The sequence below is a fragment of the Cyanistes caeruleus genome, chromosome Z, assembly GCF_971803275.1.
Source record: "Cyanistes caeruleus chromosome Z, bCyaCae1.hap1.1, whole genome shotgun sequence".
Lineage (NCBI taxonomy): Eukaryota > Metazoa > Chordata > Aves > Passeriformes > Paridae > Cyanistes > Cyanistes caeruleus.
The window spans coordinates 31,237,716-31,257,722 of record NC_141732.1 but is presented as its reverse complement, the minus strand read 5'-3'; the positions used below and the strand labels follow the sequence as shown (position 1 = coordinate 31,257,722).

At 52.6% G+C, this 20,007-nt stretch overlaps 1 protein-coding gene across 8 annotated transcripts in view; it reads left to right on the top strand.

Annotated features, from left to right (window-relative positions):
• Positions 1 to 7,203: 7,203 nt before the first annotated feature.
• Positions 7,204 to 20,007, top strand: part of LOC147648307 (uncharacterized) — a 59,207-nt gene continuing 46,403 nt past the window's right edge. For 7 of the 8 annotated variants that reach the window (XM_086867368.1, XM_086867367.1, XM_086867364.1 and 4 more), the window contains exons 1-14: positions 7,204 to 8,545; positions 9,322 to 9,359; positions 9,804 to 9,923; positions 10,702 to 10,805; positions 11,743 to 11,881; positions 12,027 to 12,220; positions 13,596 to 13,723; positions 13,906 to 14,075; positions 14,847 to 14,909; positions 15,229 to 15,351; positions 15,622 to 15,744; positions 16,310 to 16,472; positions 18,652 to 18,715; positions 19,519 to 19,567. In XM_086867368.1, coding sequence (XP_086723494.1) covers positions 8,470 to 8,545; positions 9,322 to 9,359; positions 9,804 to 9,923; positions 10,702 to 10,805; positions 11,743 to 11,881; positions 12,027 to 12,220; positions 13,596 to 13,723; positions 13,906 to 14,075; positions 14,847 to 14,909; positions 15,229 to 15,351; positions 15,622 to 15,744; positions 16,310 to 16,472; positions 18,652 to 18,715; positions 19,519 to 19,567 — 1,554 coding nt within the window. In that variant the 5' untranslated portion in view covers positions 7,204 to 8,469. The remainder of the gene's footprint in view (positions 8,546 to 9,321; positions 9,360 to 9,803; positions 9,924 to 10,701; positions 10,806 to 11,742; positions 11,882 to 12,026; positions 12,221 to 13,595; positions 13,724 to 13,905; positions 14,076 to 14,846; positions 14,910 to 15,228; positions 15,352 to 15,621; positions 15,745 to 16,309; positions 16,473 to 18,651; positions 18,716 to 19,518; positions 19,568 to 20,007) is intronic. The other variant, XM_086867369.1, reaches the window with a different exon arrangement.

The window sequence follows — 20,007 nt, the reverse complement described above, 5'->3', positions numbered from 1 at the left end:
TGACCTTTGAGACAAAGTGGCACAAAGTCATTTGCTTTAGGTCCCTCTCTGTATATCCATGCTAGGTAATGCCACTATCTCGGCCCATAGCACAGCAGCAGGGCAAAAAGCCTCTCAGCTCAGCAGGTGCGATAAGCTGCTATTAATGCACAGAAAAACTGCATTTTGACTTTATGAGGGAGAGGAAAACTTGTTCAGCAGTGAGAAAACAGGGAATGATGCTCCTCAAGTTTCCTTCTTTCCTGCTGTCAATTACAAGCAGATCTCTGTGGCTCATAGGTGTACCCATGACTGCCAGCAACAGGGGGAATCTCCAGTGCCACACCCAGGCTGGGCCATGAGAGGTTGGGCCATGAGCTGCCGGGACCGGGTGCATAGCCCTGCATAGGCTCACCTGCAAACTGTGCCTGGACTTGCAGGTAGGTGCCACAGCCCAACTCAATCAGTTTGGCCTGTCTGGTGGCCAGGTGGAGGAGGATGTTGTCAGGCTTGATGTCCCTGTGCAGCACCTCACAGCTGCTGCAGTGCCACACGGCCTGCAGCACTTGGTGGAGCAGCCCCTGCACCACCTCTTCTGACAGGAACCACACACCACAATGAAATCAAAGAGGTCCTGGGGCTGCTCGGGTTCTTCATCACCAACAAGAAGTTGTTGTGGAGCTCAAACCAATCCAGGAGCTAAACACCACCATGGAACCCAGGGCATGCCTTGTCCAGCAGCTCCGTCTTCAGGGGTGTGTGGGTGCCATAGGGCTTCAGTAAGACCACGATGTCCTCAGTGGGGCTGATGACGTGTCATGGGTCTGGAACCCCTCACCCATCCTGGGATGCTCTGTGCCCTCCGCTGACCCCACCCTGCTCTCCCTCGAGGTGTCCTGGTGGCTTCCACCATCCCGGGCCTCGCTTTACCCCGCCCATCACGCCCTGGTTTCTGCCGCTGGCCCCGCTTCCTCACTAGCTCACCCTAATAACTGATGCTATCCCACGACACACATTCGATGGCCACCTGCTAGCCAAGGAGACCAGTGGGCTGAGCTTGCCGCCCGCTCTGCCTAGCCCCATCCTCCTCCACCCTCCTCCTCCTCCTCTGCTCTCCTGCTCCTCCGCCCCCCGCCAGCCTCCCCACTCACCGGGGCTCCATCCGCTGGGCACGTCCCCGAGCAGACGCTGCCAAAGCCGCCGTGCTCCAGCAGTGTACCCAGCCGGTGTCGCTCCTGCAGGACCTCCTGCTCCTGCCCTGCCGGCCAAACGCGGCTGTCAGCGTTCGAGCTGGGTCCAGGAGCGGTGCCCACCCAGCCCCCCTACGGCCCCCCAAATCAGCCCAGGCCGGGCATGCCCGTCTGAAAGGGGCACCGGTGGCTCGGGGCCGGCAGCCATGCTGCCGAGTGGCAGTGCTTGGGCCGGGGAACCTGCAGCGGAGGAAAAGGAAGAAGAGCCAAAACCGGGGCCAGGGATGAGGCTGGAGCTGGGGCCAAAGTCGTGACAGCCAGCCAGCCCAAGGGATGACGATGCTTCCCAACACCCAGCTACTGATGCCCGGCCAGCAGTGCCACAGGCAGTACGGCAAGGGCCGGGTGAAGACAACATCGCGGTGGGACCCCATGGCTGGTGAGGGGCACAGCCTTGTCCAGAGCCAGGGCGGGCCAGAGGCGAGGCCTGGCCTGGAAGGTGGGCAGAGAGCCTGGGAAAGGTGGGCAGAGGAAAGGGAGACTGGGAGAAGGTGCAAGACGGTGAGAGAGGGAGAGAAGGAACTAGAACAAGAGACGCAGAGAGTCCGCAGTCACTGCTGCCGCTGCTGCCGCTGAAGCGCCGGGACCGTTTGTCCGCACGTCCATTTGTCGTTTCTCCCTTTGTCCGATCTCCGTTCGGCTCCGCTTGCCCCACGGCCGAGCCCCGTGCGCCCCGAGCCAGCACTGGCCACTTCACTCCCAGGCCAAACCGGGCTCGGCCACAGTCACAGAGCAGCTCTTTCTTCCTCCTGTGCCGATGCCAAAACCACTGTCTCGTTTAGCTTCTGCTTCACTACAGTATAACTTTTATCTCTGGCAACCTGCAACTTTCCCCTGATGCTCACCTCCCCCGGGCCTCATCCCTCCCACTCGCCCCGCATGCCATCTCTTCCTCACACACAAGCAAAGCGTTATCCGGACTTTCCCCGGAAGCATTAGGAAGTGTTGAATGAGGAGCCTGCCAGCGTCAGGCAGAGCCAGCCCACACGTGTGGGAAGGCAAAGCCGTGCATGAGGAGGGAGAAATGCAGCCTCTGCGGGACAGCGCTGCTCTCCCGACCGCTCGGGGTGGGAAGGTGCGGTGGCTCCCCAGGCTGTGCTCTTGGCACCAGGCCTGTTGGTGTTCTTGTCCGGCTCCAGGTGAAAACCGCAGGCTGCAGATAGGATTAAAAGAAAAGAATTCAACTGCTACTCTTGCTGCAGTTTGGACACAAATCCAACACAGCAGCTCAGCTCTCTCCCACGTCCCTCCTCCTTTGCCAGTCCAGCACTTTCACACTGGAGCAAAGGGCCTCTCTGCAAAGAAACTGCTGGCTGGTTCATTTCTCCCGCTGTTTATTGACACAGGAAGAAAACCAAAAGAGGCTGGATCCCGAGTCTCTTTAAACATGCTAACTTTGCCATATTAATCCAAGACAACAAGTCTTGACCTCTGCACAGTGTCACACAAATCACCATGGTTGCTGCTGTGTATGGTCACTGCTGAGGGTAAAATACAATCAGAGCCTATTCCCTGCCTCTAGAACTCACACTCGAGCACAGCTCTGTACTCTAAGGTCTTACATTTGCAGATTTCTTGTCTTTCCAGTATTGCTTACAAAGAAAAACAAGGGAAGGCCAGCTGTGTGTAGCTAATGATGGAGTGTCTAAATCTTGGGAAGTCATAGGTCTTAGAAGTAAGATGAATTTGGAACTAATGTGATGTAGAACTTGTGCAACACAGAAAAGGGGATCACATACATGTGAATGTCTTGGATTGCTTCTTTCCCTTTTCATAGCACTGCGATAAATCGTTCTGTTTTCCAAGAATCTTTTCCACAGTCAGGCTTGCTCTTCTCAAGCTCTTTTCTTTACTGGACAGCTAGGTTGAGCTTTTGTCCCAAAATGTGCTGCCAAATTGCAGCTTCTCTTGGCTTTCAACACAGTGTGTGCAGCAAGAACACACAATGCAGCAGTCCAGGAGAAATGGTTTGAGAATTTTACAAACTTGTCCTTTATTTTCCTTGTAGCCTAGAGTGTTGTGCCCTTGTTTTCATTTCAGATTTCAGGCTAGGTTTTCATTTAGACTATTGTGCCCAAAGGAAAATGGAGATAGCACCAGGAATTGTTAGGGAACACAGCCCTGGGTGAACTCAGAGATAGGAGCTCCAGAGCCTGCAGCCACAAAGGGAATCTTGGGCAATAATCATTCCAACACCTCAATGTACATCTTGAAAGTGATCTAGAAGGTAAAGATGGTCTGACAGAGGTAGTTTGTTTCTGTGTTGCGTTTAGATGATTCTAGATGATTTTGTGCTTTGGTGCAGATCAAGTACAATCAGCTCATTTGAAGCACCAGAAGAAACATGACCTAACAGAGTAGACAACTGAAAGAATTTAAAGAGGAGCAATGCAGGGAATGACTTGGTTATCTTGGTCTGGAAGAAGGGGTCTCAGTTTAGAAGACAGGCTTCTACTAGGGAGGGCAGGAGCCTGCCTTGGAATGAAAAGGTCAGAGGTTTGAATGAAAACACCAGAGGCCTATGTCCAAAAGGGAGACAGAGGAGTCCTCTTACTTTATTTGAATAAAGGGAGAGGCCACAAGGCATTGCCCTGGGGTCTCTCCATCCAATTCTTGGAGGATGCAGCCTCCTTTTTATCCTAAATTCACAGCCACATGTCCCTCTCTCTTTCCCCACTGGCTGAGCTACTTGAGTGCTACAGACTTCCTGGAATGCCTAAGATTCCCCTGTAATGTACAGCCCTTCCTCTTAACTTTTTATTCTCATGGAATTTATAGTGTTCCCCCACTGTCTCTTTCATCTTTCAATATCCAGTTTCATTTACCAACAAACCTACAGTTTGTTTGTAAAGGCAAATATCTTTTTCCATTCATCAACCAGTGGACTCCATCCCATTGCTTCTTTTATCTCTCAGTGCTAGTTTCATCTATCAGCACACCCACAGCTGGTTTGGAAAGACAAACCCAGCATTCCTCTCAGAAATGTAGACACCCTCCCTCCAAATTTCTATACTTTTGGAATCCAAGCGCTCTCAGGCAGAGGTCTGGCAATAGGAGTAACAGTTCTTCACTAGTACGTAGAACAAGGCAAACAAACAAACAATAACTACGGTGTTAACAACAAATCAGAACCAGGGGCCCCGTGACAGCTTTCTCGGCTGAGACGGGAAGGGATGGAGGAGAGGCTTTGCTTCACAAACCCCCTCGGGCGGGCAGTGCCGGTGCTCCTGCAGGGCTCTGAGCAACACTCAGCTGGAACGGCCGGGATGAGCGGAGATCCCGGGCCGGTGGCTGAGGGCTATCAGCAGCTCTGCAGCGGTGGCTGGCACTGCCACACGTCCCGGCAGGACAGGGGCGCGAGGCTACCAACGAAGAGGGAAGAAGCAGCAGCAGCTCTGTCTGGGTGATGGCAAATTCCCTTCTCTAAACCGCAACATCTCCGAGAGAGAGAGAGTGTCCTGCTCTCCAGCCCAAGAAGCCAGCCAGCCCCCAGCTGTCCCCAGCCTCTTTTTTTCTTGCCCCCTTCCCCCCTGGACCCAGCCAAACTCTTTGTGTTTCTCAGGCACCCAACAACTAGGAGCCATCAGGTTTTCCCCACAGCTAATGGGCAAAATATTCCATAGGTGAGAAGGAAAAAAAGGAAGGACACCCAACCCCCAACCGAAGGGTAACTTTTCTAAGACTTTCTAATACATTCCCAATGATTTTAACCTTCTGAACAAGTTCCTTTGCATCACAGGTTCACCAAGAAGTGAGAACCCTGAGCTTCTGTAACATAACATAGCCTCTTCTTCTGCAGTGACATGACAATCTGGGTGAAAGAGGAGTGAGGTGCCTGATCACTCTCTGCATGTGAAAGTTCAGATCGCAATTCCCAGGTGTCAGTGGCTGGGCTGAGGAGCCAGGTCATGGCAGGACTCCAGACCTCAGCATCTTCAGCCACAAAGGGCAAGTGTTGCCTGATCAGAAATCTGCACTGCACCACAGCTTTGCACTGGAGCAACCAAAGCTGTTGGCAGAGCTGTTTCTCCTAGAAGAGCTGGGCAGTGCTTTTGAGCCAGTAACCACAACCGGTGGGAGAACAAAGAGGCCTTTTCTGCCTCTCATGGACGCGCTAGGGCCACCTTCAGGGCAGAGCCTGGGCCCCCCCAAAGCAAAGCAGAGGGAAACGGTTGAAGAAGGCTTCCTTTCAAGCCTTGCTGGCTCTGGGCAGAGAAGGGACGCAAGTGACAGCACGAGCAGCAGGGCCCGATGCCGCTCGGTGCCTGCGGGGAGGGGCGGAGCAGCCGCCAGGGGGCGCCCGGGGCGGGGCGGGGCCCCTCTGTGAGGGGGGAGAGCCTCGGGCAGCTGCGGAGCAGCGCCAAGCCACAGACGGGCCCGGCCGTCCGTCTGTCCGGCCGTCCGCCCGCCCGCAACAGCGGCAGAGCTACGCACAGCGCCAGGGCAGCGCCCAGCTTCAGCGCAGCCTGACGAGCAAGGGAATCTTCCCGTGGAGGGCAGGCTGCAGGGCGCCTGATTGCCAGGCCTGCGCTGAGCCGGCACGGCCTGAGCCGGCTCGGCACAAAGCCTCCTCCAGCACCACTGCAGGCTCCTCTGCAGGCTCCCTGCAATGCCTTCGCTGACAGGGTCCAATCAGCCAGGCTGGACAGCTGCTGTCCAAACTGAAAAAAGACAAGACCCAAACCAGAAGGGAAGTATTGCTGCTTCCCAGGCTGAGCTCCTCACAGGCGGAGGAAGGATTCCTCTGCTTCCCAGAAAGATGCAGAAACGGGACATCAGGCCACTAGGTGCCCCTTACCTTTGTGGCCAGCACCTTGCCATTGCAGGCCAAGGTAGCTCACAAGCATATTTACTTCTTTACATCCACAGTCTTCAGCTTGTTGGGATTTTCCCCCCGAGAGCAGCCTGGGAATGCTGCTTGCTGTCACAGGGCTTCTTCCTTGCAGCAAACTCCAAAGACTCACTTGGCTACCTCCTTTCCAAAACATGGCCCGGGTCAATTGTCCAAATGATGAGCAGTGGAAGCTGTTCCTCAGCAAATGCCGGTCCTGCTAAGAAATGCTGATTCCAGTGGGATTTAGGTGGAAGCGGTGCTCTCCAGAGCACTGAAGTTCAGCGTTTCAGCACCAGGACAAGAGCGGGCAGCTTGGCAGGCCTCCAGCATCTCAAGCACTCAGCTGCTTTGCAAATTCCTCTGCTTCCAGAAGCCATGGGCTGAACTCCTGCTCTTGACCTGCAAGCCTTCCCCTGTTACCCGTGGCACTGGCACCTCTTTGCTCCTTCGTGTGGCACGTTACAAGGAGGTCCAGAATGAAATGGCGGAGAATTCCACAGAACATGCACTTTGTATTGTTTCCCTGCTTGGTGCTTGCAGCTGTCCCCAGCAGACATGGAGTCTGCAGTTCTGTGAGCTATGCGGTCCAGCAAAGAAAAGACCAAGTCAGCTCAGGAAAGCCAGGATCAATCTATGCAGCTTCTGCAGACCAGAAATTGGAGTGAAGCAAAGGACTGAAAAATGCAGTATACTATGCAGCACATATCCACCATGGGCAGCGTTGTAAACAAGGTCGATCACTTGTCCTTTCAAAAGTAAACTCGTTTATTTAAAAAACCCCAAGAACGGCTGAAGGCGAGGCCCTGGGATAAGCCCAGCAGCCTGCACCACCAAACTGGCTAACAAGCAACCTGGTACAGCCTGCATACCACCGCGGCTGTGTGCTCCTCAGGACTCGAGTTCCCTCGGAAGACCCGTGTGCTGGGCACCCCGGGGGTTTGAAAGTCTCTCACAGTGTGGGATTGGTGCGTTTTTCAATCCGCACTGTGATTGGTCTAAATATGGTCCGTTGATTGGTCGTTAAGATCGTGCAACCTCCACCAATCATTTTTGAAACTCGACACTCCATTGGTCCGTTCCTTCCGCCAATGAGGATCTAGAATGTTCCATTCTGTTCTGCCTTCATTACCCTCATCGCCCACTCCAGCGTTCAAAAGCGGCCAGCACATGTTTCTGTACAGCCGTACAATCACACACAACAAGCAAACATCATTAGAACTTTTACTTTCTTAACCAACCAGAGAATTGCGTGATTTATAACAGGCAGGAGAGAGATTTCCAAGCCACATCCATGGAGGAATCTGACCTCGCAGGTTTCCCACAAGCCAAAGGCAGTGGCTTTTTGCAAAGCTCCGTGCTGGACAGAGCTCTTTGTCAAGTGAAGGGCTGACCTGGGAGCTGGTGGGAGTGGAAATGCACCCGTGGGTGCACCCACACTGTGAGGGCTGCTCCAAGGGCATCCCCTGCCACGCACAGGACATGGGCACTGCCATACTGTCCCTGCCATACTGACAACACAAATGCTGCTCCAGTGTCATGCAAACACCTCTGGCTAGTTTGTTACTTGGCACTGTTTCCCCACTATGGTATCCTTGTTCCTTCAGCGAGCCTACAGTGTGCTGGTCGATGTTAGCCATGCAGTAAATGGGCAGGCATGACAAGCATTTCAATTAAGGGGACTCTCCGGGATATTACCAAAGCGTGATTGCACCCATAGAAATGAAGCAAGTGTTACTTGTTTTAGTCAGAAGCACTGGTGGCCAAAGGAGAGGGTGCATGTGCTTGGGGCCTGTTTAGTGTTACTCTTGGATCCTTTGAGCTATGGGTTCTGGACTGCAAGGAGGGTTTGTGCTGCTTTGGGACAGACGAGAACTTTCTGGGCTTTCTTTTGCATTAGCTGCAGAGAAGGTTCTGTTACTATGCATAAATTCACAGACCCACCTAGAGCGGCTGCTATTGTGATGTCAGCGGTGGGCTGCCACGTCACCGCGTGGTCAGGGGGAGGTTGCCCTGGTGCACGCACAGCGTCAGCGTCCAGAGCGGCTCTTGGCGTGCTCGTTGCAGGAGGACCCTGTGTTGAGGAGTTCTCAGGCAACACTCTGTGCCCTGGAAAGGGAATCTTTTTCTTTTGCCTGCCGTTGTACGAGTCTGTGGACTCATGTAGGCATCCTTTTGTTTTCCCCTACGGTTGTAGGATTTGCAGACACGTACAGGTGTCTTTGCTTTTTCTTTTTTCGTTTTACGAACTGCAGCTTGTGCAGGTGTCTTTTGGTTTTTCTTTTCTTATACAGTCAGCGGATTGCTGCGTGTGCCTTTTTTTTTCTCTTTTCCTTGCACAATCTGTGCAAGTAGGATTTTTCCATTTGTGTTTTCTGGCCTGCGGACTCGAGCAGCCCTGCTGAAACAATGGAGCAATTCCGCAGTGCTGTCAGCAGGGCTTTTGCGTCAGTGTCATCCTGCAAAATGTTCAAAGGCCTGAGACGTAAGTAGAGGCTTTTTCCTTGGGGCAGCACACTGGAACAAAAGTGCCGTAAAAATGCCGTAAGTTTGGTAAAGCTCTTGCCAACAGCTTCAGCTAGAAAGGGGATGTCTCTTGGCCAGAAGGGTGTGGACAACTTCCAAAACACAGACTGGGAGAGCTTTGTAGGCATGATTCTAAAAACTGTGTGGTTCTCTCCAGAGCTGAGGGAAAGCAGCTTTTCTCTGCCTTCTGTCCTTAAAGAATGTGCCTGTCTAACTTGAGCCTCTCTGTGTGCTACAGTAGCGATTGGCTTTGCGCTGAAGGGGAAAGTGCTGAGCAGTTTGTGTGTGCTCCTGAAGCCCAGAGCTGGGCCTGTACTCTTTCCAAATGGAACTGCAAGCTCTAAGAGGGCTTTAGGGAAGTTTTCTGGGCAATGGTTTACAGCAATTGCATGCAACTGCACAAAGTTTAAAAAAATAAAAGTCCAGGGAGGACAGGAGGAAAAGGCTGCTTTAGCTGTAGGGTGAACAGCGGGCTACAATGTAGACACGGACTGCTAAGGAACCATTTGCATTTTGCAGCCAAGTTTCTAGTTCCTTAGTGGCAAAGCCAACTCAGGTAGGCACAGCCTAGGGTAGTGCCCTGTAGCCTTGCTTGCTGTGCTAAAGAAGGGCTGCTTTAGGGAGGGAGGTTGTGAAAGGAAAATGCTTTCTGCTTGGGGGACCTTTTTCTGTGGGGTAGCCCAGCACAGACAGTTTTCCACCAGCACCTGGTTCATTTTCCCTTGTCTCCGGCAGGTTGTCTCAAACGTGGAAGGAATCAAGTCCGTGGTTTGGTGAGTGAGAAGGACACCCTTGACATTCCTGGTTTCCAAGAATTGTGGAGCAAGCTGTGGGCTTGGCCTGGTGCACTCGAATGCCAGCCTGTCAGGCCAAATGAAAGTCCACATCAGCGTTTGAATGAGCACTACCAAGAGGATTCCATCAGTTTCCTCCTTTTCCATTGAAGAAGTTTTTATTCATGAAAGTCAACTTTTCAGACAGGAGGCTGCCCGCCAATTGTAGCCAGGCTAAAATATCTCCCTTATATCAGAAGCATATGCAGTCCTGGCCAAACATTAGTCTCATCAGCCCACTTGAAATGAGTTCTAGTGGCTGAGGATGCCACTTCTATCCAAATTCATGACATCTCCCTAGGACAGCTGGGGATGGAGCTCAGGAGAAACAAGGCTCTCAATGACAGCTCACTGCCTGTCCCTCACACCCCTGTCTGTCTGCAGAGCAGCACACCAGCAGCAGAACCTCCTGTGGCTCGCCCTGTGCCTCCAGAGGCTGAAGGAGAGGCAAAGGATAAGAATCCCGCCCGTGTTTTCAGTCCAGGGCCTGAGCATCCTGAACCAGTAAGTGCTAGCTTTGGTTGCTCCAGTGCAAAGCTTTGGTGCAGTGCAGGGCTGCAAGTTCCTGATCAGGCAGCACTGGCCCTTTGTGGCTGAAGATGCTGAGGCCTGGAGTCCTGCCACGACCTGGCTCTTCAGCCCAGCCACTGACACCTGGGAACTGGCATCTGAACTTTCACATGCCAACATCATTCTGACTGTGAACTTCCCTTGGTGTCAGATGAGTGGTAGCATGCTGTCCTTGAGTGCTACTGGTGGCAAAGTGAGCCCCTTTGTGCCCAGTGTGTGTGCAGGCTCCCTGCTGTCAGCAGAGAGAGCGGTCCCAAGGCACAGCTCACAGCCTTGTGGGGTACACAGGACCTACTGTGTCCTGCAGGGACCTGCCCCTCTGCACGCACTGTCGAAGTAGCTACAGTCACCGCTTTGACTGCACCCTGTACTTTGACATGACCCAAGTTTGCTGAGAAGAATCCTAAGCAGCTCTGCATGGCAGAGACAAGCCCCGTCTCTGAAAGGCTGCAACACAGTTCCTGTTGGCTGCTCCCTAATGCTTGAGATCCTGAGGGGAAGCCAGTTGATCAGAACGGAGCAGGGAACTGTTCAGACATTTCCATAGCAACTCAAGGGTTATGTACTTACTCCCATCAACAGCCCCACACAACAGCTTTTGCCTTCAGGTGAGCTGCATCTGCGCTTGCTGCTTCTCCCAGCTCTCAGGAGACAACTTGCCTGCTCCTTATTGCTTTCTTGTTTGTGCTTTTTCCCTGCCCATCCCTTGCAGGCCCCAAGACCAGAGCTTCCTGCCAGTCAGGACTCCTCAGGCCAGGCAGGAAAGGCAGAGCGGCAGCAGAGGATGGATAGAGCGCCAAGAGCCCTGGAGTTCAGGTGTGTGCTAAGCTTTCCTGCTTTCTCTGAGCAGGGCTGGGCCTTGCTGGCCTTTAGGAATCCCGGGGTCAAAGAATGAATTTGGCTTTCTCGCTGTTGAACTTGCCCAGCATAGTCAGGGAAAGGCAGCCCGTGGGCAGGTCTGGCTGCCGACCGACCTACAGCATAGCTGCCTCCTGGCACTCCCTCCTCCTACCTTGACAAAAAGCATTCCAAACTGGACCAGAGCAGAAGCAAGGGAGCTTCAGGCTGGGCCTAGGGACAATTGAACCGTAAAGCCTATCATGCAGCAGAAGAAGCGCCTCAGAGAGCTTGTGCACATTCCACCTCTGGAAATTTGGAAGCCCAGCTGCTGGATAGAGCCTTGAGCAGCCTGTCCACATGCCATAGCTGACCCCAGGGCTATGCAGACTGGGCTGCAAGTTTCCTGGAGTCCCTGCAAGCCGTAAGCATCTCGGGATCCTTTGGTTCTTGGCTTGGAACTTCATACCCAACTCCTCCCCAAGCTATAGCTTGCAGGCTCTTTCCTTCTTGCACTAGTGAAAGCAAGAGTAATTGTGGCAGTACTCATCTGCATTTCCCAAGCCTGTCTTAGGCAAAGAAGAACTTTTGCAAGTCTGGCATCCACTGGACCAGATAGAGAGGAGCGTAAGACCTAGCGGGCAGGAAGCTGTGAAGCTGATTGAAGTGGAGCTTTCTGGAAATGTTTTGTAGTTTCTGGAAGCTTCTTTGCTTCCTCACTGGTGACTCTTTCACCGGCAGGAATGACAAAGAGTGATGCTTGGTCTAGTGGGGTCATTCCAGCATTGTCCAGAGGTGGACCTAGAGGGCTGTAGGAAGTCCCTGAGACTGCCTTCCTTGGGACATGGTGTGGATTTGAGGTTTTGCAAGGAGACTGTTGCTATTAAAGGCTTGTTGGTCTGTCCCCCTGTCATAGATGGAAGGAGTTGGCTGCATTTGAGGGAAAGCGCCACTCCTCACCAGACAGGGCGTTTGAAGCGGCACCTGAGACAGCAGAGGAATCACAGCCTCAGAGATCTCTGCTGAAGGAGGAAGTTCCTCTGGCAGTGACAAAGGTAGCACTCACCTTGTTGCTAGGCAGCACCTGTGGGAGAGGGAGCTGCCCTTAGCAAGTCTTCCCCGAATGTTGCTTCTGGCAGCAAGCTAAGACTGAGACTGTGTTGTTGTTCGTCCTGAAAAATGGTGCCCCTCTGCTTCCAGGTTTGCCGCTCACAGCGGCCAGCACACAGGACTCTGGAGAAGCTGCTCCAGGAGTTCTCTCGCCAAGGGCACACGCTGTCCCAGGTGTGCAAAGAGAAGGCAGTGCTGGCGGAAGAGAACGCTGCCCTGCAAGCCCGACTGGCAGCCACAGAGCGGGACCTACGAGGCCTTTTGGAGCAGCTGGCAGAGGCCAGGTAAAGGCAGGGATGAGACCCAGGGTGAGCCATTGTTGAAGGTCTGGAGTGACCAAGGTGCTGAGCATTATGTTAGGATTTATTGGCTCCTGCGTGCTCTCCAGATGGTTCTCGGACAGAGAAGCAAAGAGACATGAGAAAAAAGAAAAGCATACTGTGGCCTGAATGTTCTTTCTCTGCCAGCTCAAGCTCTCACAGCTCTTTTTGAACACCCGCTTGGGACCCTTTGCACATTCCTGTGACAAGTGCAAAGCAAGCCAACATGGTACTGCATTTAGTACCAGGGAAACAGTGCAGATGTCTGCTGGAACCGGACGTTTCCCTCTGCTTTTGGTTTCTCCGTCGGTGCATCTGAACATCACTATTTCCTTGCCCAGCAGTTTGACATGACATTTTCAGAATTCAAGGCTCCTACATGTGAATGTTGTGAGTAGGGATGCGGCACTTGGGGTGATGCTGGACATTCATGCTGAAAATCTTGAGGCCCTTCTGAGCTAACTCTTGTGAGGAGGTATGGTGCAGGACCTAGAGTTGCTTGCAAGCAGCAGCAGCAGCAGGGAAAGAAAGGTCTCGTGTGCCTTCTTGACAGTCCCTGAGGATTCTTGCTGAGCACTGATTCTTGCTCACTTGTCCATTCAGCTCTGGAACCTGTCAAGGTTACTCTGGCTGGTCTCTCTTCTTTTTAAAGAGTGCCAAAACATTTTGGGCAGTGCAGACTTATTTAGCCAAAACTAAAGGTAGCAGTTGTTGTTATTCATGATATTCCAGTAATTTAAATGGCAGGATACATGCCCCTCCTGCCAGAGAGTTCATTTTCAGATGAAAGCCTAGTTCTGGTTTCTCTCTGCTCTTGGTGCTGCTAGAAGCTGCAGCTCTCATGTATGGTTCGGTGCATTCCTTTAGTGCCTTGAACTTAGAGAGGGTGTGGAAAATGAAGTATCTCTTACGTACACCGTGAATGGCATAAAGCATGGATGAAACAGCCAGGAGAGCACGGTGCTCTGTCCCCCTGCAGAGTGACTTGGAATTGCAGATGAGCTCAGGGCTGTGAGCAGAGGCTGGCCTTTTGCTTGCTGCTAGAGATTTTGTGGGCACAGCCACCCGTGTGGGATATGTGAGGGAAGAGCAATTTGAGCTTTGGCTGCTGAGATCAAGCTCAGCTGGGCTTTCTGTGCTGGGCTAGGTCATGGGGAAAGGCTGGCCAATCTCCTGGAAAGGTCTGCTTTGCTATTTGAAGTGGTAGAAATAGTCTTGCTCTATCTGCGTTTCCATGCCAGCTGTTTTCCATACTCAGGTGCAGGGATCTTAAGGCACTTACTGGAAAAACTGCCTGTGTGTGCCACGAATAATTTGTCCTCATCTTCACAACTTGTAGGACAGAGAAGAAGAGCTTGCAATGCAGCCTGTTGGAGGCTCTGCAGCAGGTGTCGGAGCTGGAGATCACCAGGAGCCGTCTGGAAGGCCAAGTAGGCACAGCCATGCAGGCCAAGGAGCTGATACTTGGTGAGAGCCTCGTGCGCTTTGTTTCTGGTGATGGCCCTGCCTAGTGCAGTTGCTCCCAAGGCAGCTCTGTCAGCAGGGCTTCCGAGGAGTGAAGGGGCTGGGGGCAGGTCCCTCCTTGCCTGAATCTGAAAGGGGTGAAGTTCAGCAGAGTCTTTGACTGTTGTTGTTTGTCGTGTTTGCAGAGGATGTCAGGGGCCTTCGTTGTGAGCTGCAAGCTGTAAGATCTTTCAGCAAGCAGCAATGTGAAGAAATGGCCCAACAGCTCCGCTTGGCAGAAGAGCAGTTCAGCAAGGCTCTGAGACTCTGGCAATCTGCTCAGGAGGAGGAGAAAAGGAAGCTCCTGCAAAAACAGGTAGGAAGCAATACACACCTGAACTTTTCAGGCAAGCTTGGTGGGCTGGCTTAGCAGAATAGCAGCCTGAGAATGGGACATGGCCGCAAGCCTCTGCTGCAGGCCTGACGTTGCTGGGCCAGGCAGCAGAGGGCTTCAAGGGCTCAGACTTGAAGGACTGTGAATGCCCAGAGGAGGGTGCTGGGGCACTGAACGCAGCCACGGTTTCAGGGAGGCCATGAGCCACGCTCCCCTGGAGGCTGGGTGGTCGCACACAAAGCACGGCAGCAAAGGGGCAGGACCTTGCTGACACCCTGGTACCGTGTAGCAGTCTGCTGACCTTGCTGCCACCTGCAGTCCCAGCAACTGCCTTCCTTGCTTTCTGTCCTTGCACGGTGGACAGAGCTCTTCCCTTTGGGCTTGAAGCATACGCAACAGGCCCCCTGTTGCTGGTATTTCAGCTGGTGGCCTGTCTTGTGACTCTGGCTTTGGGGTGCTGGCCCCCTCCTCATCCTGCAGTCCACCTGTAGCTTTTCCTTGATCAAAGGGTAGGGGACTTTGAGAAAAGAAGTCTTCCCCCTTCTTTCAGAGCGGGGAAGGAAGGTGGCAGCCCCTTTCCTTCCATCTGCTGACACCCCTCCAAAGTTTCTTGTCAGGACAGAAGTGCTGGAGGGCACAGAGCCACTACTGTGCACTCAGCAGCAGGGGGCTGTGGGAGGGATGAAGCTTCCATTGTTTTCTTTGGGGAGCATGGCTGGGACTTCATCTGGAAGTGTCTATTCCTCTCATCAGGAAAGACGGCTGAAACAACAGCGTTTGAAGGTGCTGGAGCAGCGGGAACACTTCCTGGCAGAGGTACAGAGGGAGCAGGAGAAAAGGGTGCTTGAGATGAAGCAGGAGATTGCCGTAATGCAACCTGAAGAAGAAAAGATGGGAACCAGGGCCGGTCAAGATGCAAAGAGAATGCCGAGGGTGTTTGGACGCTTCTGGGGCTCCTTATGGGCACTGCTTCTCCAGACACTGTGTGTGTGGGTGGGATTGTGTCTTAGCTGGCCCTTGGTAAACAGGAGAAGGAGAGCAAATTGCTTTTGGAAAGCGTGAGCACATGAGTCTTGGTTGCCACACAGGTGGTGGGTGGGAAGTTTGAAGGCGTCTTCTCTTTGTTTCTGTGCAGCTCCAGCGCCGGAAGGCTGCTCATTTAGACAAGGTGTGCCGCCTGCAGCGAGAGCTAAACCAAAGGCAGCGGCAGGTAGAGCAGCTGAGGCAGGAGCTGAAGGAGGAGCGAGAGAATGGGCAGGTGAGCCTGACAAGCCAGGTAGCAGAGGGAAGGGCAGTAGCAGGGGCATGAACGGTAGATATCAGGAAAGGGGAGGCAAGGACTAGTGCAAGCAGGGAGCCTGGCAGGCTCCAGGGCTGAGCACCAGGAAGAAGAATTAGGATGGAAGGCTTAGAGCTGGGTAGAGCAGCAGAAAAAAGTGGCTGAAGTGAAGAGCTTTTGAGACTGGGAAATGAGAAAGGTGAGCGAGATGGCAAGTGCTAGTAAGAATTTTCTTGACAACATATCAAGAACAAGCTGCAGGCAGAGCTGCGGGAAGCTCAGAGGAAGATGAAGGCAGTGGAAGAGAGGCACAAAGAAGAAATGGAAAGGATGCAGAAGATGCTGCAGTACAGGCTGGCAGAACAAAAGCCGGTGAGTGAAAGTGCAGTAGGCAGCACTGCAGTCATGCAACAAGAGGTCTCTCCTCTTGTCACCTCGCCCCTGCGGAGCAGCATGGCGGGATGGGGGCCATGCCTCTGGCTGCCGTGCTCTCTGGTCTCCATGGCAGCTGCTCAGAAGGACACTTCCTGGGCCACTGAATGCCTGGGCAGCAGGGCTAGTGCTTTGGCCCTCAGCAATCCTCTGAATGTATTGCTGCTGGCCCCCTAGTGCTATCTTGGTTTTGTGAGAGGTTTCTTCAGGTCAACATGGTGACCCACACAGATTCTGAACAGCTTGTCCCTGTCCATGGTGAATGCAGTCCACAGGACAGGCTGAAATGGAAAGCTGTTCTTTCCCTTTCACTGTCTCTACTAGGGCTGGCTGTGACAAGCTGTCGTCTCTGGCTGCTTACGGGGGTTTGACTTGGGCTGGAAGAATTGACAGCTCAGCTTGCAGCCTAACCCAAGTGTTGTTCCTAAGGGCTGGCCTTTAAAGTGTGCTGTCGGGGGCATCTCTGCCACTCACCTTTCTGACACCAAGACATTTCTTGTCCCAGATGGACGTGGGCTCTGCCATTGAAGATGCATCTGCAGCAGCATCCTCCGAAGAAGCCTCCTCTCCACAGCCTGAAGAGCCGAGAGTGAGCAGTCTGCCCTGTTCAGGCCAGGAGCCAGAGCAGCTGTGCCAGGATGGAGAGAACCAGGGCTTGGAGCAGCTGAGTACGTCCTGTGCATTCTTTGTCCGAATGAGCAGTGTATTGATGTGTGTGTGCCTCAGCATGTTCCTCCTCCCTCGGGTGTCAGACAGACATTTTGGACCCCCTACAGAAGCCATAGTGGTGCTTGGAAGCAGGCAGGGAGAACTTTGGGGCACTGCTTTTGCTTTTCAGGGCAGCTGGGAGTGGGAGGGCTTTGCCTGAGCTTCCTTCCCTGGGCAGTAAAGGCTAAAGCAGGGATTGTTCCCTGAGCAGCAGAAGGCTGCCACCCAGGAAATGGCCCAGTCCATGTGTGTGTGCTGCTCTGGCCAAACTGATCAGAGCAGATGGCTTCCTAGATTGCCTTTAGACTCCTGCCTTGTCACCAGTCACTGGAGACCAAATGCTCCAGAGAAATGGATTGGCTGTGTGGCTGCTTTCCTACTGCTGCTGTTTTTATGACTATTAGTACTTCTACCATTCCTTCTTCAGTTTGTTTGGATAAGAATTCTACATTCTGCTAGGCCCAGCCTCCTTGGAAAGAACATCAGGTGACAGCACCAGTAAGAGTGGAAGAGGTCTAAAGTAGACCTCAAAAGTTAAAATATTCTGTTCTTAGAAAAATCCCTAGGAATCCAAAAGAAAGTGCTGTTTCCAAAGTGCAGCAAAAGAAGAAAAACAGGATACTTTTTTTACAATCCCTCTTTGATATTTTAGCTGTTTGCTTGGGACGATGCATTAGAGAGACACATCTATGTGGCGCAGTGAGATAAAACTGCCCTGCAGGCAGTTCTCAGGAGGAAGCCTGCAGCCCCTCTGCTGCATGTTCCTCTGGTACCACGGTGCCACTTTGTCACAGCTAATGCCCAGCTGGTAAATACTCTTGGAAAGCCAAGGCCTGGCCCTCATCCCTGCACAGATCATACTCTAGGAAAACACAGCAAGGCCTTGGTGAGTCTGCAGTACAACCAAGTTGCTTCTTGCACGTTATAGCTGCCAGGGCAGGGCTGTCAGAGAATAACTGGTCGGCTACAGAACAGAGCCCAGTTTCCTCAGTGTCTGCTATCAACTGCTGGGACAAAAGGGGCATTGATCTACTCCCCCGTGGGTCTGAACTCAATGACACTCATGGTGTGTCTTCAGTGGGGTCAACAGCTTGTAACGGGGCTCGGTCTGGCTCTGGCCTCTTCTCAATGGTTATCAGTGGCCACTTGTTGGCTCTGCCAAGCTTTTTGTCATGTCTGCCCTGCCACTGATGGCTGGTGTGACTGCAGAGGCTGGAGCCTTCCTGAGCTGTGAGACTTCAGCTGCCTTCCCATTGCTGCAGCTTTGCCTGGACTCATGAAAGGATTGGCATCTCACTTGGGCAGCTGTCTGTGCCACGGCAGCGCCCGAGGAGCGGCGCTGTCCTTGTTACCCGTCTCGGCTGTGCCCATTTGGGAAGATGGGACACGTGGGCGGTCTTCAAGAGGTCGAGTCCAGTGCAAGCGACTGCTGCTCCCCAGGCTGAAGACAAGCAGTTGTAGTTCCTCAGTAAATGGAGAATGGGAAAAATTGTCTTCAGATCTTAGCCTGCTCATCCATGAAGAGGGCCCTAATTCTAACAGCAATTGCTCTTGGTTGTAGAGAACATCAGCTGCTGTTCTCTACAAGTGGCAAGGCATTCTTTAGGCAAACTGCTGAGAGGTAGAGAAAGTCCCCTCCTCTGCTGGAATTCACTTTGCAATATTCCTTCTGCTCGGCAAAAAGCAGCTGCGGATAAAAATTCCTCCCAGATCCAAGGCCGCGTTTAACCTCTCAGGTCGGAAAGCTTTTGTTGAATCTCACAAGAGAGTCTGTATTCCCAAGGAAATGAAGGCTCGTGGTTTTTCACGTCACCTTCCCCTTTGTAAATGACAACCACTTGCCTTGGTGTCTGTTCTTTTCTGATCTCTGTCTGCTCTGAGGGTTTCTCCGTGGCCTTAGTTTCCTTTCAAGGTAACCCTTCAAAGGAGCGTGGAGAATCAGACCCTGTGCAGGCCATGTGTGCTGCAGAGCTGCCTGTCTTGCTACGGAGCTGCTGTTGTTGTTGTTCTTCTTGATATTATGGTTAGCCAAGCAACCATCAATTGCCCCGAGCCCCAGAGAGTGGAGCTGAGTTTCAGATGTGCCGGAAGTCATTATCTCTGGTTTGAAGTTTGCTTCTTGCATTTTGTTTCTTTCAGGGAGTGTTGTGAGCGTGGCAGATCCAAAACAGAAATACACTGGATGGAAATTTATTGGCAGTGGGTGAGTGCAGCCAATCTTACTTCTGCAGAAGCACGGGCCAGCTCTTTTGCTGGTGCAATATCAAGTGGGAAGTCAGGCAAGCTGCAAGCTTTTTCACACCTGGGCTTTAGATTGTCCCGGTCTCAGTACTGATCACAGGGCATCATCAAAGGTAACTGCATGCTGACAATGTCTTGCCTGCTGCAAGAAGCAGGGCCTGGAAGCCCTCCTGTCCCTCAAGTGTGTGGCACCAGTTAGCTTCTTTTCCTAGGAGACATGGTTTTGTATGATTCCAAGTCATACGGCCACACTGATGAAGGAAGAAGAACCTGAGAGAGCAGCTTCCCACCTGAAGCTGCTGTCAGGTCACTGCTCTCAGTAGCATTTCCTTCCAATCTTTTGCTGAAAGCAATATTCCATGCTCAGGACAATAAGAAAGGCTGTGTGGTGTTGCCCGAGTTTGGCAGATGGAATCAAAAGAGAGCGGGAAGAAGGAGGCCCAACAGGACTTTGTGTTTCATTGCCTGGAAAGGAACGCCACACACACAGACCCAAGAAGGAAAAGGCCAAGAAAACCCCTGCATCCATGACCTAGTGTGTACATTTGGGATGGCAGTAGCCCTTTTTTCTTCCTGTTGGACTGAGCTTTTCTCTTGGACACGCTGCATGGCAGAGGACTGCTGGGCTGCTGTGCTATCGGCTGAAGAGGAGACAAAGCCCCGTGTTTTAGCGACACTCCGGGCAGCAGAGAGCTCCTGCCTGGGCTGCCTTTCACTTCTCAGCACTGAACGGCTTCTCTGTTCTTGGCTCTCTTCTGTTTCTAGGGGTTTTGGAACCATTTATAAGGCCTTTGACGCTGCCACAGGACAAGCGGTAAGTGCCAAGAGCCCTCGCAGATTTTGCTGCTCTGGAGTGCTTTTCCTTGCAATGTGATCTGATGGCAGAGCTTTGGGCTGCCTGTCTTTGCTGCAAAGGCTGTCCCACACAAGTAGCTTGCTTAGAGCCTAGAGGCAGGCTAAAAATTTCACATTGCTGAGACTTGGCCTTGCATCCTGAATTAATGCAAGGATAGCAGTGTTGTCCTTCAGAGAAGGACACACTAGCTTGGACTTACTGGATAAATATGCCTAGATTAGCTGATGGCAACAGCTGTCATTCTGGCCCAATTCCTCTCAAGCCTGCATTCAGACATAGATAGGATTTCCCACTGTATTCCATCATGTGGTTTGGTCTGAAAATATAATGCAAGACCGAAGGAAGGAGAGATCTTGTCTGGAGCACAGCTGACTGTGTTGCACTCCGGGGACACCTGG